Source organism: Pistacia vera, unplaced genomic scaffold, assembly GCF_008641045.1.
Source record: "Pistacia vera cultivar Batoury unplaced genomic scaffold, PisVer_v2 Contig50, whole genome shotgun sequence".
Classification (NCBI taxonomy): Eukaryota; Viridiplantae; Streptophyta; class Magnoliopsida; order Sapindales; family Anacardiaceae; genus Pistacia; species Pistacia vera.
Genome location: NW_022196335.1, coordinates 1,263,017 through 1,280,569, shown reverse-complemented (window position 1 = coordinate 1,280,569; position 17,553 = coordinate 1,263,017). Strand labels below are relative to the sequence as shown.

The 17,553-nt window shown below is 46.3% G+C and overlaps 1 protein-coding gene across 1 annotated transcript; it reads left to right on the top strand.

Moving 5' to 3' along the window:
* The first annotated feature begins 6,414 nt into the window (after positions 1-6,414).
* On the top strand, positions 6,415-10,278 carry LOC116105539. The gene is made up of 2 exons (XM_031391942.1): positions 6,415-6,711; positions 9,949-10,278. The coding sequence occupies exons 1-2, from the start codon at positions 6,415-6,417 to the stop codon at positions 10,276-10,278; spliced, it is 627 nt and encodes a 208-aa protein (XP_031247802.1).
* Positions 10,279-17,553: the final 7,275 nt, after the last annotated feature.

Below are 17,553 nucleotides of genomic sequence, written 5' to 3'. Positions count from 1 at the left end.
ACTGATAAAGAAATGCCACAAGAGAATACTCCTGCGGCTTTCCCAAAACACATCCAAACCAATGATATTATTCCACCTAACGAAAACACTGCAAGTGCACGCTGCTTACGTTCACACAATAATTTTGAGAGACTCAAATTATATGATATATTCAAAACCAAAGAACTAGAAAAGAGTGAAAGTGCTCTAACAGCTAAAATTTTCTGGACACTTTTGTAATGGAGAAAAAAAAGACACCTACAGTACGAATTCTATATGTATTATGAGATGATTTTTTTCTTACGTGAACTATGTGATATATATAATGTACGGTACTTTAAAATACATTTTTTTTAAGATTTTTTAATTTGATGGTTTATAAGAGGTTTTGGTCTTAATGGGCTAAAAGTATTAGAAAGTTTTCAACATATTTAAGGCCCTTTCAACTGGCCATCTGGATCTGATCTGGATCGAACATCTTTCGGATCCAAAATTCTCAAATTTCTGAATCGGGTACCTGACCGTGCCATATTCGCTTACTTCTCGCCCTTCTTGAATCTTTCACTTCGTTAACTCTACTCTTGTCTTTGTGCTTTAATGCCTTATGTTAAGCGTCAAAAATCCGAATCAGATTTTATGGCCAAAAGGATTTATGGATTCTTTATTTTGTTCATCTTTTTCAGTCTTCTGATCACTTTTCTAATGATAAACCACCTTTTTTCTCTCTCTATTATCTGTTATTCCTTTGGCCTTTGTATGCTGTTCTTATGATTTTGTGATAAACGCTTTCTGGCTTTAGTATATGGTAATGAAATTCATGTCAAAATCATACTTGATAGTTATATGCATGTTCTGGATTTTCATTCATGATTATGGCTGATGTTTATGTAGCTTGCATAATGTATACCATTATATCAGGAAGACAATATTAGACTATAGAGATTAGGATGTGATAAATTTGTTAATATTTATACACACGCACCCAACCTTGCAGGAAAAGAATAGTTCTGTAAGCATTTTTTGCAAACTTTTAAGGAGATCCTGGATTGTCGCGGACACTTGTATCATTATTGTAAACGTGAAATAAGTTGGTGAATGGACTAGGGGTTTGACATTTTGTTGTTTTACTTGATCATATTTAGAATTTTGTTTGCAAACCTATCTATGTTAGGCTCAAGTCTTCTATTGACACTTGCACAAACTAAATCATATGTTTATGAGGCCAAAATGATTGTTTTAGCTTTATTGGTGCTTCCATCACCAAAAGTTTAGGAGCTTATATATAATTGGCTTAGTTCATAAGCATGTTAAACCCTCCTTTTGAATTTGAACACTGTCTTCTTAATAGATTAATCCACATGTTAAAAATGGGAGTTTTAATATATTGTCTCCTGAGGAATGCCTGGAGCAATTGACAAGTTGGTACTATACTATGTTTGTGTCTGTTGTATATTTGTTGAAAGGAAAGTGAGAGGCTGACATAGAAAGTAGAAATGTGAATATTTTTAGCATTTCTCTTTTTTCCAAATATTTGATAATATCAATTTTCCTGATGAGAGTTTCACTTGCTAGGTTCCAGCACCATGTGTAGTAAACGAGTTTGTTTGTGGTAGAGCTGTCGAGTGGGTCACTAACGGCACTGAGCTCTGCCGCGCTGCAGGCTTTGCTGTTAAACTGCCGGATCATGACATGTACACTGACCTAGAAGAAACATCTTGCTATGGTGATAAAGCAAGTTTGGATAAGATTGCTGATTCAGGGAGAGCTTCACCATCTGAGGTGCCCCAGAAAGCTAAGAAGCTCAGTCTGTTAGAAGATTTCCTGCAGAGGCTGCAGGTTATGCTATGCCATTTAGCGACAGAGTTTCTTGGGCAGTGAAGGGAATGGTTCTTACAGCGGGACTATTGTTTGTGAGGTGAGGCAACTATTATGTTGCGTTGCCTATATCATAGCATATTCTCATTATCACATTCTTTGATGGCTGACTTCCTTAAGTTGATGGTTTGCTTTCCTTTGCTGAATTTTCTTCATTTTCTTGTCGTCATTTCAACCTCTAGTTGTCTTACTTTCACATATATTGATAATTTCAAGCAGTTACCTTTCTGTTAATAATTGCCCATTGTATGTAATCTATTCATGCTTCCCTCTTACTGAAGGAATTGTGATTAGGCCTACAACTGATCAGTTCAGTGTCATTAGGGTTGTGTTAGTTATTAGTCTCTTACTTATATGTTCCCATGTTTTTCTTTGATTATCCAGTAATAGAAAGAGCCATAATCAACGTCAAAAACTGGCTGGTATTCAGCGTACAGCAAGGAAACTGGAAGGCAAAGATGAACCAAGGTATATCTATACATTATACATGCAAACATATTGTAGCTGCTTACGAAAGTTTGAATCTGTTCATTTCTTTTTCTACCGTGGATGATGAATAGGTAACAGAGAGAGTTTTCGGTTTCGTAGAAGGTCAACATGGGACACATATGAGAAGGCAAACGGGGATGGACTCAGGGGACCTACTACTCCTTACGATGTGTGATATATGAGGAGGAGGGAGGAGGCAATGAGGATGGACTCAACAGGAGACCTACTACTCCTGTGGACGATGAGGAGGGAGACTGTCCAAAGTTTTTCTATGCTTCTACTTGCTTCGAAGAAGGAAATGTCAGTGTGTGCATATGTATGGTAGTGTGGAGGCATGGCGAGTGGCGGGATATTGAAGCTTTTAAGCTTCATAATGGCCTGAAGAGATGAGAAGGGTTGTTAGTTGTAATATCAATATGAAGTAAGTTGTAGTGCTGAATGTTTTGAGTTTGTGTTTGTTGTATATAGAGAAGTTGTAGTTGTGTTGCCTCTGGATCACAGTGTAAATCCCCCTACTCTTTTACTAGAAAGTAGAAATCTACTGAAAGAAAAAAATAATAAATCAATAATTTTTAAAATAATTTATCTTTCCATTAATATACATTTACTGTATCACAGTATTATTTGACCCAAAAGGCCCGGGAATATTACATCATGTAGGCATGCGCTCATTTAATGACAAAAGCATTTTAATTAGGCGGTGGGTTTAGGGCCAAGAAACAGGCTAGATTTTCATGGTCCTAAAAGCCCATGGTTGTTCAGGAAATTCCTTCAAGTTTTTCCAAGGTTCCTTTAGGCCCAAGAAACAGGTTAGATTTTCATGGTCCGACAAGCCCATGGGTGTTCAGGAAATTCCTTCAAGTTTTTCCAAGGTTCCATCTTGACAGATTAGTCATAGATGGAAAAAAACTTGTTTTAATATTTTATAATGATGTACGCCACCATACTCCAACTGTAATACTGTCCATACAATACAAACTATGGAAAAATCTAATATGCCATAAAGAATTAGCCGTACTACAAGTTAATATATTCATGCCCTTTGATTAAACAAATATCTAAGAATAAATTTGGTACAAGGAAAGTTTTGAGAAAGCAAACAGCAAACTGTCAGTTACCTCTACTCCTGTAATCCTGTCACCAGAAACCCAGTGGGTGGAGAGTTTTAGTAAAGAGAAAGAGATGGATGATCATACAAATATATAAGGATAAGGATGCATTTTGTCAGAGGAAAGTGAAAGAAGAGCTCGAAGGAAGTTCTTAAAATCAATATGAACAAATATATATGACCCTGTTGCTTTATGATCTTCACAAAACAAACATATATATATATATATATATATATAATCAAAATGTTCTGATATAAATTTTGTTATTATTGTATTTATTATATTAGACTAAAATAATATTTTACAATCCAGACTAGTAACGTAGATGCATGTTGTGATAAATTTATATTAGACATTCTAAATAGAGAATTATTCTTTCTGTCTAGATATTATTTTCTTTAATATGGTATTGCAATGCAAAACGCTTTTTTTTTTTTTTTTCTTATGATCGGGAGTGTTCGGTTTAGCTTGCGTGCATCTCAACTAATCCACTGGAACTTTGGAACTATTGTTAGGGTCAAAAATCGTCCTTGGCCCAGATAGAAAAACGGGCCCGACACTGAAGAAGAAGCCAAGCCTAATCCCAATATGATCCAACCGGATTAGGCCCTTTTGATACGAGATATAGCTGGACCAAACCACGTGGGCGCGAGCCTCTTAATCCCAGTCCATTTCCTAGGTCCATGGGCGGATCTAGAGCCCATAGCCCCCTCAGAGTACTTTCCTACTCCTAATCAATCTCCTATTCAAGGTCGCCCTCCTATTCCTGATCACTTTCCTACTCGGAGTTACTCTCCTAATCAGAATCACCTTCCTATCTGGACACTGGTAAGACAGCTTACCACAGCCCTGATTCTTCTAGGGTTTGCATCAGAGTCATACTAGGACTCTTACTTCTACAAGGATTGGGAGACCAGACGACCATTATATAAGCAGAGGCCAGCCCTCTCACAAGGGAGGACATTACACCTTCACACCCGAAGCTCTTACTTGAGAGCTTCGCTTCACCGCCGTAGTCACAGTCCCTGACTAGACTTTCGGTAATCTCTCACTCCCTAGCCCTCACTATATTAGCCTTTCAGCCTTGCTGACTTGAGCGTCGGAGTGCCTACGGCAAACACTACCCCGGTGTTTCCCGTTTGCTTCACGTGTGTTTCTCTACGTGTGCAGGTACAACAGATCGCTAGTGGCCTCAACCTCACGGGATCAGACCCCCCCTTCCGTACAAGTAGATTTTTACGTCTACAGTTTGGCGCCCACCGTGGGGTCTCTAGTAATCATTGGACTCGACGAAACTTGCTATGTGAAGGAACATTCCATGGCTGACAACCTTGACAACGTTAACTCCGGCCTCGAGGCCAGACTGGAGGCTTTGACCGCTCTCATGCAACAAAACTTGGACAAGGTGGCCGCGCTGGAAGCTGAAAACACCTCTATCAGGGTCGAGAACCAGTCGCTAAAGGAGAAAGTAAGTCGATTCTACGATCTCGAGTTTCTGCTCGACCAAGCACCCCCCAATCGGTTCTGCACCACTATCCCATCCATGCAACCTCTCTCCACACCAGAGCATCGGCCCTCGGATTCCGGTAAAGGGCCGCGTTAGTACGCACTGGCGCTCGACTACTTCGTTCTGACTAACGGAGATAAAGATATGCCAACAGCATGCTATCCAGTCGACCCATCCCAGCCTCATGATCAAAACGATCCAGCAATAGAGAGCCCGCATCGGCAGGATCAACCCATCCCCACCATCCCATTTCACCTCCAGTCAACCCAAACACAAACCCCATCCGGCTCGGCTCACCCTCGTGGGTTGAACGGCCAAACCAAACCAACTCCAGTACTTGAGCCCATCCATCCTGACGGACCGAACGACTACCAGACGACTCCCTTGACCATTCATGTAGGGAAGAATAATAGAACAGTGATAATGGGAGTCATCCAACCAGAAAGGATGAACGAAGACCCATGCTACCAAGGAGCGCACGACGGAATGATTCATCAGACTACCCCTCGAGGGATGACCCAACGAAATGTACCAGACCCGGTAAGAGGGGATGACCCGATAGTATCCCTTTCCCGTATGGAATAATTACTGGCCAAGAGACTGACCGACGTTGAGGCAGTAATGAGACGCATTCCAGGAATGGCAATCCCAACCAAGAAGAGCAGACCAAATTGTTACGCCGATTCACCCTTTGTGGATGAGATCGCCCTGGCCGACATGCCCTAGAAATTCACCATCCCCAACATGAAACCATATGACAGTACCACCGACCTGGATGACCACATAGCCTCGTACAAGCAGCGGATATTCACTGTCTCCATACCCCGACCGCTTAGAGAGGCCTGCATATGCAAAAGTTTCGGTTCTAGTTTGTCCGGCCCGGCGCTCCAATGGTATACGAACCTCCTGAACGGATCCATCGATTCATTCGCTCAGCTTACCGACACCTTTGTGGAATAGTGTGCCAGCAGCAAGAAGCTAAAGAAGTTGTCGGCCGACGTGTACCGAATATACCAGCGAAGGGGAGAGCCATTAAGAGAGTATGTTAGCATATTCAACAAAGAGAAGATCTCTATTCCCTCATGCAACCCTGAGACTGCTGTGGACGCTTTCAGAAAAGGCCTCCTCTCGGATGGAGAACTATACAAAGAACTTACAAAGCTGGGATGCACCACAATGGAAGACGCTCTAGCTTGAGCCGTGATCCAGATAAGATGGGAGGAAGATGAGATGAACCGAGCTGCTCATTCCAGATATGAACCAAGGCGGAGCGACAGGAAGCCAGAGCCTAGACCGGTAGAAAACCGCTACCAACCTCCAGCACGCAATATGGGCAGAACCAGAAAACCTTATGATCGCCAATCCGCGAGAAATGATAACAGGCATTTCGGATCAAACCAGCATAAAATACCAGAGTACAACCTCAACATCGAACCAACCCAGGTCGTAGCGATAATGAAAGGAATGGGGTCCGCCGTCAAGTGGCTTGGTAAGCTCAATCCCGAGGCAAAGAGAGACACAACCAAGTGGTGCGAGTTCTACAACGATCACGGGCACAACACCACAGACTGTATAGCCTTGCGGCTCGAGGTTGCCGCACTTCTGAAGAAGGGACATCTCCGCGATATACTCACTGACAAGGGGAAGAACACCATTAGCCAGAAGGGCTCCAAAGAACCGTCGCCCCCTCCGCGAGAACCCACACCGAAGGATTTCTGCTCGCTCATCTCCGGAGGATCAGAAATCAGTGGGGTAAGTTACTCATCGGCCAAGCGGTATGCTAGAACCAACAACCACCATGAAGTCCAGTCCATCCATCCGGTCTCGAGGTCATACTCTCATCAAGTAATTCAGTTCGAGTCCTCTCCCTGCAAATAGCCAACATCCTAGTGAAAAGGGTATTCGTAGATGGAAGTTCGTCAGCAAATATCCTATTCCTCGAAGCAGTAAAAGTAATGGGGCTGGAAGAAGCAAATATCAACAGACGACCGACACTACTGGTTGGATTCAGCTCGGAGCAAAAATACACTATCGGGGAGATCATCCTTCCTATCTATGCCGGCGGAGTAAATAAACAGACAGTCTTCCTGGTGATCGATTGCCCATCCCCCTACAATGCCATCTTGGGGCGGCCTTGGATCCACGACATGCGGGCAGTCCCATCTACTTTCCACCAGACGATCAGGTTTCCAACCAAGTGGTGGGTACGAGAGATCAAGGGCGACCCCAAAGCTTCCAGAGACTGCTACAAGAACGCCTTCAAGAGCAAGGGCAACTCCTCATAGCAATTACAGTCTCTTCCAACCCCTCTAACCGAGCCAGATCAACCCTCAATAGAGGAGTTGGATGAAATACAGATACACCCAGACGACCCCGAGAGAAAGACCCACATAGGTTCCCGCTTCGAGCCCGAGACAAGAGAGAAACTGATAGAGTTCCTTAGACAAAACCAAGATTGCTTCGCCTGGTCCCACGCCGACATGACCGGAATCAGTCCGGAAGCAATGATCCATTAGCTAAAGGTAAATCCGGGTCACCCACCAGTAAAGCAGAGGAGAAGGAAATTTGCACCAGAACGGAACCGAATTGTCAACAAAGAGATTGACACACTCTTAAGCAACGGCATGATCAGAGAAGTCCACTACCCCGACTAGCTGGCGAACGTCGTGGTAGTAAAGAAAAAGAACGGGAAATGGAGAGTCTGCATCGACTTCACTGACTTGAACAAGGCCTGCCCCAAGGACTCTTTCCCGCTCCCACACATTGACATGATGGTAGATGCGACTATAGGCCACGAGCTCCTTAGCTTCATGGACGCTTTCTTTGGATATAACCAGATCCTGATACACCCGAACGACCAGGAAAAGACAGCCTTCATCACAGAGAGAGGGACATACTGCTACAAAGTAATGATGTTCGAACTCAAGAACGTTGGGGCCACCTACCAACGACTGGTCAACAAGATGTTCTCCGACTACTTAGGAGAGACTATGGAAGTTTACATCGACGACATGCTCGTCAAGTCCCTGATTGCCGAACAACACCTCGACCACCTCAGCCAGGCGTTCGCCGTTCTACGAAAATACAACATGAAGCTGAACCCAACCAAATGCTCATTCGGCGTCTCATCAGGTAAATTCTTGGGCTATATGGTCACTCAGCGAGGGATAGAAGCCAACCCCGACCAGATCAGAGCGATCCTCGGCATACCATCCCCGACGTGCATCAGAGATGTCCAACGCCTTGCAGGACTAGTGGTCGCCCTGAGCCGCTTCATCTCTAGGTCAGCTGATAAGTGCCACCTGTTCTTCCATGCCCTCAAAAAATCCAACAAGTTCGATTGGACCCCCTCGTGCGAAAAAGCCCTACAACAGCTGAAGAGGTATTTGACCACCCCCCCGCTTCTTTCCAAACCTATGGACGGGGAGAAGCTCTACACTTACCTAGCAGTCTCAAAGACAGCCATATCAGCGGTGCTAGTTCGGGAAGAAGAAATAAAGCAGTCACCGGTCTACTACATTAGCAAGTCGCTCCTCGACGTAGAAACTCGATACAGCCAATTGGAAAAGCTTGCCCTCGCCCTCATCCATGCATCCAGGAAGCTCAGACCGTATTTTCAGTGCCACCCTATAGTTGTGATCACCTCCTTCCCACTTAAGAAAATATTGCACAAACCAAAACTATCAGGCCGACTCATGCAATGGGCGGTAGAGCTCAGCGAGTTCGACGTATCCTACCAACCACGCACCGCTGTCAAGTCCCAGGCACTAGTGGACTTCATTGCTGACTTCACTCCAAGCACCACCACCCAAGCGGAAAGGAAACTACTATGCATGAACGGTGCACCACCCTCGAAGTGGACTCTCCTAGTGGACGGATCGAGTAATGTGAATGGGAGCGGACTTGGGATAGTACTGATCGCACCAGAGGGAGACATAGTCTAGCGAGCAGTCTGGTGTGGGTTCAAGTGCACGAATAACGAAGCCAAATATGAGGCCCTCCTAGCCGGACTTTCCTTGGCCAGAGAAATGGGAGCAAAAAGGCTGGAAGTGAAGTCCGATTCCCAACTTGTGGTCAACCAACTACAAGACACGTATCAAGCACGCGACTCGAAGATGACATCCTACTTGAGCATGGTGAAAGAGCTGTAGGCCCAATTCGAAGAGTTCTCAATCATACAGATCCCAAGAGCTGAGAACTACCATGCCGATGCCCTCGCCAACCTTGGCTCGGCACTCCCATGTTCTTCCCAGTCGTCCATTCCCCTCTTATTCATGCAGTGGCCGGCAAACTGGAAGGAACCGCCATCGAACAAGTCTCCCGTAGAAGCCATGGGCGTTGAACAAGCCGACTACTGGATGACCCCGATAATAAGATACCTTGCCAGACGATGAGCTCCCAGCTGGCAAGAACGAAGCACGCCGAATGAAAGCAAGAGCCGCCAGATTCACCCTACATGAGGGCCCACTCCTCAGAAAGTCGTTCTCGGGCCCCTATCTCAAATGCATAAGCCCAGAAAAGGCCCAAAGTGTTCTAGCCGAACTCCATGAAGGCGAATGCGGCAACCATGCAGGGGGACACAGTCTTGCTCATCGGGTGATCACCCCTGGATACTACTGGCTGACCATACGCACCGATTCGACCGCTTACGCGAAGAAGTGCGACGGCTGTCAAAGGTTTGCCCATATCTCACACCTCCCACCAGAACGACTCCATTCCATTCTCACACCTTGGCCATTCATGAAGTGGGGAATGGACATCGTGGGAAAGCTACCTACTGCACCGGGGCAACGAGTCTTCATGTTGGCGGTGACAGACTACTTCACCAAGTGGATCGAAGCCGAAGCCTTTGCACAAGTCAGAGATCGAGAGGTAAAAGCCTTCATCTAGAAGAATGTAATCTGTCGGTTCGGAATACTGAAGGAGATTGTCACCGATAATGGATCCCAGTTCATTAGTTTAGGCTTCAGGGATTTCTGTGACATGTAGGGAATAAAGTTGAGCTTCTCAACACCCCATAACCCCAAGTCTAACGGCCAGGCCGAGTCATCAAACAAGACCATCATACAGACATTGAAGAAGCGATTGCAGAAAGCTAAGGGCGCATGGGCAGACGAGCTACCCGGAGTCCTCTGGTCATACCGAACCACGGCTCGATCATCAACTGGTGAAACCCCATTTTCCCTGACATACGGTTCTGAAGCAGTCATTCCAACTGAAGTATCAGTTCCGTCCACCAGGCTCCAATGGACGGACGAGAAATCAAACAGTCAAAACCTTTGCCAGAACCTAAACACTGTGGACGAGCTACGGGAATAGGCGAGCATCCGCAACGCAGTCTACCAGTAACAGGCCGCCCGACATTATAACCTCAACGTGAGGATCCGTACTTTCAAGATAGGCGACTGGGTCCTTCGTAGGGTCTTCCAAAACACCAAGGAAATTAACTCTGGCAAACTCAGCCCCACCTGGGAAGGCCCCTACAAGATAATCAAAGAAGTAGGGAAAGGCGCCTACAAACTCCAGACCCCCGAGGGCAAAGACATCAACAATAGTTGGAATGCCGTTCACCTCAAACGCTACTACTCCTAGGTGAACCCTTTCTTTTTTGAGGATTTGTTTTTCATTTCTTTTCATTGTTAAAAAAAGGATGAGTGGGCCTATCCACCTCCTCTTAGACAGTCGGCCTCATGGCCAGATATTTAATGAAGTATTATTCAGAAGTTCTTATCTTCAAATCGACCCCGGTCGATGAATTGTTTACACCTTCAAATCGGCCCTGTCCGATAAACGTACAGACACCTTCAAATCGGCCCTACCCGATGAACGTATGGACACCTTCAAAATCGGCCCCGCTCGATGAACGTACGGACACCTTCAAATCGGCCCTGCCTGATAAAACGTACGGACACCTTCAATCGGCCCCGCCCGATAAAACGTACGGACACCTTCAATCGGCCCTGCCCGATAAACGTACGGACACCTTTAAATCGGCCCTGCCCGATACATATGGACACCTTTCAAATCGACCCTGGTCGATGAATTACTCACACCTGCGAATCAACCCTGCTTGACTCACGATGACACCTTCAGATCGGCCCTACCCAATCCAAGACTTGGCACCTTAGGATCGGCCCCTTTCGACCCAAAAACTGAACTGAAGATGCAATGTCATTCATCCAGGGGACTACACACTCGGTTGGCCAGACCGAATGAATGATTCCTACACCATTGACAAACAAAGCATCAACCCAGCCCAACATAAGGCCTACATGCCTTAGCCATTGGGCCACGCTGAGATAACATACACAAACATAACGCACCTACAAGAAGAGAAATAAAAGAACAGTTCATTCATCCAAGGAGACAATACTAGGAATCAGAACAGTCAAAGGTGGTATATATGGCATCAAGTGCCCCAGTTCAGAATACAAAAAACGGCACAGACGCTAGACAAAAGGGCATCGCAGGCCCCAAAATACAAAAACAAAAGAGAGCGCTAAGCATCCTCCATCACCAAATCAGTCGCCATGTCCGCACCACTAGCGCTCAGCCCTGTAGCCCGGTCGCTCACGTCCCCAACACCTGACTGCCCCGACTGACTAAGGTCAGGCGCTTGCTCCTCGTCCTGCCCCCCCGGATGACCAGTTCCTTCCTCCAACAACTCCTGCATGAGCAGAATGTCTTCATTCGGATCCCAATGAGAGGTCCGCCCTTCCTTGAACTCCAGCATGAGCTCGCCTCGGGCCTTAATGATGGCGTCATCAGTAATGGAGATGCACTGCTCCCTGAGGGACTCGACCTCCGCAGTCCTCTCGGCCAACTCGCGCCGTAACCTCTCAACCTCGGCCTCACTATCCCTGAGGCGCTGTTGACTCTTCTGCTCAGCCTTCCGGGATGCTGCCTCCCTCTGCCGTAAACCAGTGTTGGCCTTGGATACATCCTGTATCCGCTTCTCCTACGCCACGATAGACTTCCTTAGATGAAGACTGCTAGTGAGTACCTGCGCAACAAAACTCAGCAATGAGAACAAAGCCAAAAACAGGAAAAATGAACAAGTACTGCCATACGTGAACGGCGCGGGATACACCCTTATCGGCGGCAGCAACTGCACCCATCTAGTTTAGGCGCGCCTCGTCTGTCGGGAACAAGAAAGAGTCAGCCAGCCTACTCATAGATGTCGGGTCGGAGTAAGTCGATGCAGTAGCCGGAATCGTGGTAGTAATAATCCCGGCCTCCTCATCCACAACGGCAGCCTGGGACGACCCGACTTCTACTGAAGGCTGTTGACTCGGCGGTTGCTGACTCGGTGGTTGCTGACTCGGCGGTGTCGCCAACACATCTTCTACCCTCCTATCCTCCCTGGCCAAGGACTCCCTCCTCTTTTTCTCTCGGCGCCAGGCAATAAATTCACTCGCGCTCGAGACGGTCAACTTCTTCATCAACGATTCTGCAAGTGCAAATTCTCCAACTGTTAGTGGGTTCAACTTGGACTCACCAAAAATGATATGGTTGCAGTATCGGCTAAGAAGCACATCCCATGTCTGCTTCAGCGAGAGGAAGAGAGTACCTCTCTGTATAGCCTCTACTCCGGCCCAAAGAATGCTGGTCCTCAGGTTGGACTCTACTAGCACTACTCGCCAATCCCTCTGCTCTAATGGGATGGCTAACACCCTCTGGGTAGCTACGTCCAAGTCGTCCCCGCTCTGCCCAGCACGATTGAAATCAAGCTCTGCAAACAAAAAACACAATCAAGATTTAGTAATCAAAAGTACGAAAGAAACGACTAAGTTCTCACCAATGGCTCGCCAGCCAATCGGGATCTCGCCCGGGCCCCTCTCTCCGTAAACGACCTGACCCTTTAAGAAGAAGTAGCGGTTTTTCCAGTTCTTATCATTGGACCGCAGGTCGGTCACCAGGTGAGACCGGTCGTGCCTCAAGTTCAGCAAATATCGGCCTTTCTCCTTATCGTTCTCCTTTAGGAAATAAGAGTACAGTAGCTCGTGCAACCCAAACACAATTTGGTGCCGAACACACAGATCCTCCAGGGCCATCAGCAATCTCCAAGCGTTCGGCATAAGCTGGGAAGGGGCAATCATGAAGTGGTTTAGCACCTCCCAGACGAGGCGAGGCGAGGCACAGGCAACCTCAACCCGTCATGAAACCATTTCTCATATACACAGACCCAGCCCTCAACTTCCCAATCAACCCGTTCATACGACCGCGGGGTCTGGATTTTGACCGAACCAGGGATATGATACAATGTATGGATGCGCCACACGTCACTATCCTTCAGCACGGGCGGATAATCCCTGGTCAGAATCCCACTGCCCTGCTGGCTCGGCTCTTCCTCGGAGCTACTGCCAGACGAAGATGGACTGCAGGCCCCTCTAGAGTCTTCCCCACTCCTACCATGCTTGCCCTAGCCACTCAACCCAGCCTGACTCGCCCTCGAAGCGGCTACACTAACTCCAGTCGGCACGCCCACCGGGACGCTCCTTTCAGGCATCATCACAATAGTCGAGGCACGCTCATACTCATCCCCAACATCCACCACATCTCGACTCGAATCTACTGATGTATCGTCTGACATATCGGATCGCTCGCTCGTCCCAACCGACCGACTCGCTCCTTGTTATGGAACTCCAACTAGAACCACTCAAATTATCAATCTAGCTATCGGTCGCCCTTCAACACCGTCCGACATCCCCGAAAGTCCGCCTCTTCAATCTCAGTCGACCTGTCCTATCGAGAGATATGGAACCTTAGACAGTCAGTCGCCCCACCTAACTGACCAACCAAAGGAAGAGGCTCGCTACCAGTCGACCTGCCCGATAACCAGATCGCACCCTACCCTTGGTCGACCCCTCTAACCGACCGACCCTGGTACCAGGTTCAGCAGAGCACTAATTCGCTCGCCCCAGGCGACCGACCCACCTCCAAGCTTAAACGAAGTTACCTACTCGCCCTGTTCACCAACCCACCAACCCACCAACCTAAAAACTCCTACTCACCTTAGATGACTGACCGCCTCTTTAGTCCGCTCCACGCGCCTCCTCTCCACCCGGTTGGATGGAGCGGATGACCTAACTCTAGCAAGGTGACACCTTATTCGGTCAGGCGGACCGACCGAACGACCTCGTACTAGAATTGGCTTCGTCTTCCCAATTCCGTCCAAAACGCCCGGAACACCACCAACAAAAAAAAAAACCCAACCAACTTGCCGGAAACACACCAGAAATCCAAACCTACTCCAGAAAGCCAAAATGCCAACACTCCTAAACTCTTCAAACACCGTCAAAACTACTCAAAAGTTTTCAGAAAACTTCACCCTATCATCCAAAACCCAGCAAAAAATGAAAACAACCTAAAAATCAGTCCAAAGGAAAGAGGGTTTACCGTAAAACAATAGATTGCAGACAGAAAGCTGTCGTCATTGAAAAGAAACCAGAACAGAATCGAAGAAACGAAAAGGAAAGAAAAACTTTCTTTGAAGAGAAAATGAGAGAAAAATGCAAACTGGAAGATGAACAGTTCGCCCATTCACTTTTAAAGGGGAAAACTGTCAGGCGAGGACACGTGAGAGCCCACGATTGGCCACAGGTCAAAACGCCTTTTCAGTTTCCCGCCTCGTAAATGAAGATCTGATCTCTACCGAACACGTGGCAAGTATCCGCGGCGCTTGGAAAACGGCAATGACATACGAAAGCTTGAATCGACCGCCCATACCCGCCGACCGAGTCAACATGTGTCCGCCAATGGACCACACCCCAGTAAATCAGAGGCTCAGGAGGTTCCCCCCGACCGGTCAATCGACTGGGAATGGTCCAGCCCGAGCTCTAGCTTTGTCGTTCTCCCGTAGCGGACGAATAGACAACCAACGTCAAAGCTCACACATCCCATCCACTCAATCGCTTGATACCCCTGACAGATCCGGTCCTAGACTTCCGAAGGCACTTTAAGTGCCCCACGCTTCGCCGGCCTGAAAGGCGTGGCACACCGGTTGACCAGCTTAAAACGGCCCGTTTCGTGCCCTCGTCGGACCAAGGTAAGAAGCCTCGCCCGCTCATCCTTCCATGACGAACGAAGGAACAGTCAGTGAAGGTTCATCCACTCGGTTGTCCGCGCATCCCGACCGAATGAATGTTTAAATATCAATTAACTCCCCACCTCACTTGACCCGGAAGACCGAGCGAACACCTAGGCTGCGATTGATCTTTCCTATCCAGTCGGTCGGACATACCGGATGAGCGCGTGAGCTCCGGACCATGCGTCTCCGATCCCTCGACCCCATACACCGATCAGGCACGACCTTGCGAGGATGACATACTCCCGACCGGCAATGGGTATAGAACGACCCCAGGATACGGATCGCCTGCAGGATCAGCTACACCAACAACCGGTCATCCCGGAAGGATGACCGAGCGCCCATCGATCGCTTCCTACTCTCTGACTTAAGTAACTCTTAACTCAGAGAGTGGGGGGCAAACTATTAGGGCCAAAAATCGTCCTTGGCCCAGATAGGAAAACGAGCCCGACACTGAAGAAGAAGCCAAGCCCAATCCCGATATGATCCAACCGGATTAGGCCCTTTTGATACGAGATATAGCCGGACCAAACCAAGTGGGCGCGAGCCTCTTAATCCCAGTCCATTTCCTAGGTCCATGGGCGGATCTGGAGCCCATAGCCCCCTCAAAGTACTTTCCTACTCCTAATCAATCTCCTATTCAAGGTCGCCTTCCTATTCCTGATCACTTTCCTACTCGGAGTTACTCTCCTAATCAGAATCACCTTCCTATCCGAACACTAGTAAGACAGCTTACCACAGCCCTAATTCTTCTAGGGTTTGCATCAGAGTCATACTAGGACTCCTGCTTCTACAAGGATTGGGAGACCAGACGACCATTATATAAGCAGAGGCCAGCCCTCTCACAAGGGAGGACATTACACCTTCACACCCGAAGCTCTTACTTGAGAGCTTCACTTCACCGCCGTAGTCACAGTCCCCGACTAGACTTCCGGTAATCTCTCACTCCCTAGCCCTCACTATATTAGCCTTTCAGCCTTGCTGACTTGAGCGTCGGAGTGCCTACGGCAAACACCACCCCGGTGTTTCCCGTTCGCTTCACGTGTGTTTCTCTACGTGTGCAGGTACAGCAGATCGCTAGTGGCCTCAACCTCACGGGATCAGACCCCCCCCCTTCTGTACAGGTAGATTTTTACGTCTACAACTATCAGTTGGATAAAAGCTCTAGTGGCCACCCCTATTAGGGGTTGAGATAAATCAAACTCATGACCTTTTGAATAATATACTTAAAAGTCTTAATTGACCACTCGACCACTCAGTGATGGTTAAGTAAAACGTGATTTTGTCTGATTCTATAAGTGAATACGGTCCTCTTTTGTTAATTTCTAGCTCCGTATAGATCAATAATATAAAATCATCTCAAGTTAATTTTCCAATATAATGAGATTATTTGACAAATATATACAGACGTATGCCGATCATGTTCTAACCCTCATTGTTGTGACACAAATATGCTAAATATGTAATATAACATAAAGGAAGAATCTTAAGACCATATTTCCAGAAATCTAATATCATATTGAACCTGAAATAAAAATAAAAATAAAATAGAAAAATATCATCCTTACACAATATACGAAAGGACCCGTATAGAAAGTCTTTTCTTCACGTAAGTTCATTCTACTAATATACTCTGTTCGTATATAATTAGTCTAAATCAAATAGCCATGAACATAATCAAAAGCTTCATTTACTCTTCTTCTCTTCCTCCAGGTTCTCCACCGACATCTCTGTTTCTTGTTTTAATTTTCTGTCAACTGGTTTACGGCGTCGCATCGAAGAAATTTTATTCGCAGCCATGTTCAGCTTATTGCTGCAAGCAAAAACATATTTCGAAATCAAAACAGAAGTCACAGTGCAAAGACAATGATTAATTAAGCTTTCATTATTAATTTATGATCAGTTAGTCTTAGTTTCGATAATTTCAACATCGAGCTCATTCTGATTAATGACATGTAATAATTTCAAATATGCATCAAGTTAAAAATACTTACGCCCACTCATTATCTCCATGCAACAACTTATCGGCATCCTCAGGTAGCCGCAATTTTCCCCTGGATCCACACAACTCTACCTCAATAATGTAGTTTTTCTGCACCGGTTTCAGTGAACGGCATTTCCAATTTATGGAATTAAGATCAAACGGACTTGGCATATGAATCTGAAAAAAGATATTTACTCTCATCACATTTCACATACTCCAATATATATATTTGTTTCCAACAAAGGTATAAATTGTCAGATTAGACGTAAATATTAATATTAGACACTTACCTAATAGCTTAAGCTTTTAGGTATAGTTAACATATCATCAAAGTGAAATGAATAACCAACATTCAATTTAAATGCTCACATTATTCATACCTCCAAACTGTGAAGTTGTTCTAAATTGAAGAATGGACGACTATTGGACGGAAACCATCTCTGGAACGCCACGGACTCCAACTTCCGAAACGGTGTCTTTTTAAGAGGCAAGCGTAAGGATTTTAAAATGGCCACAAATTTTT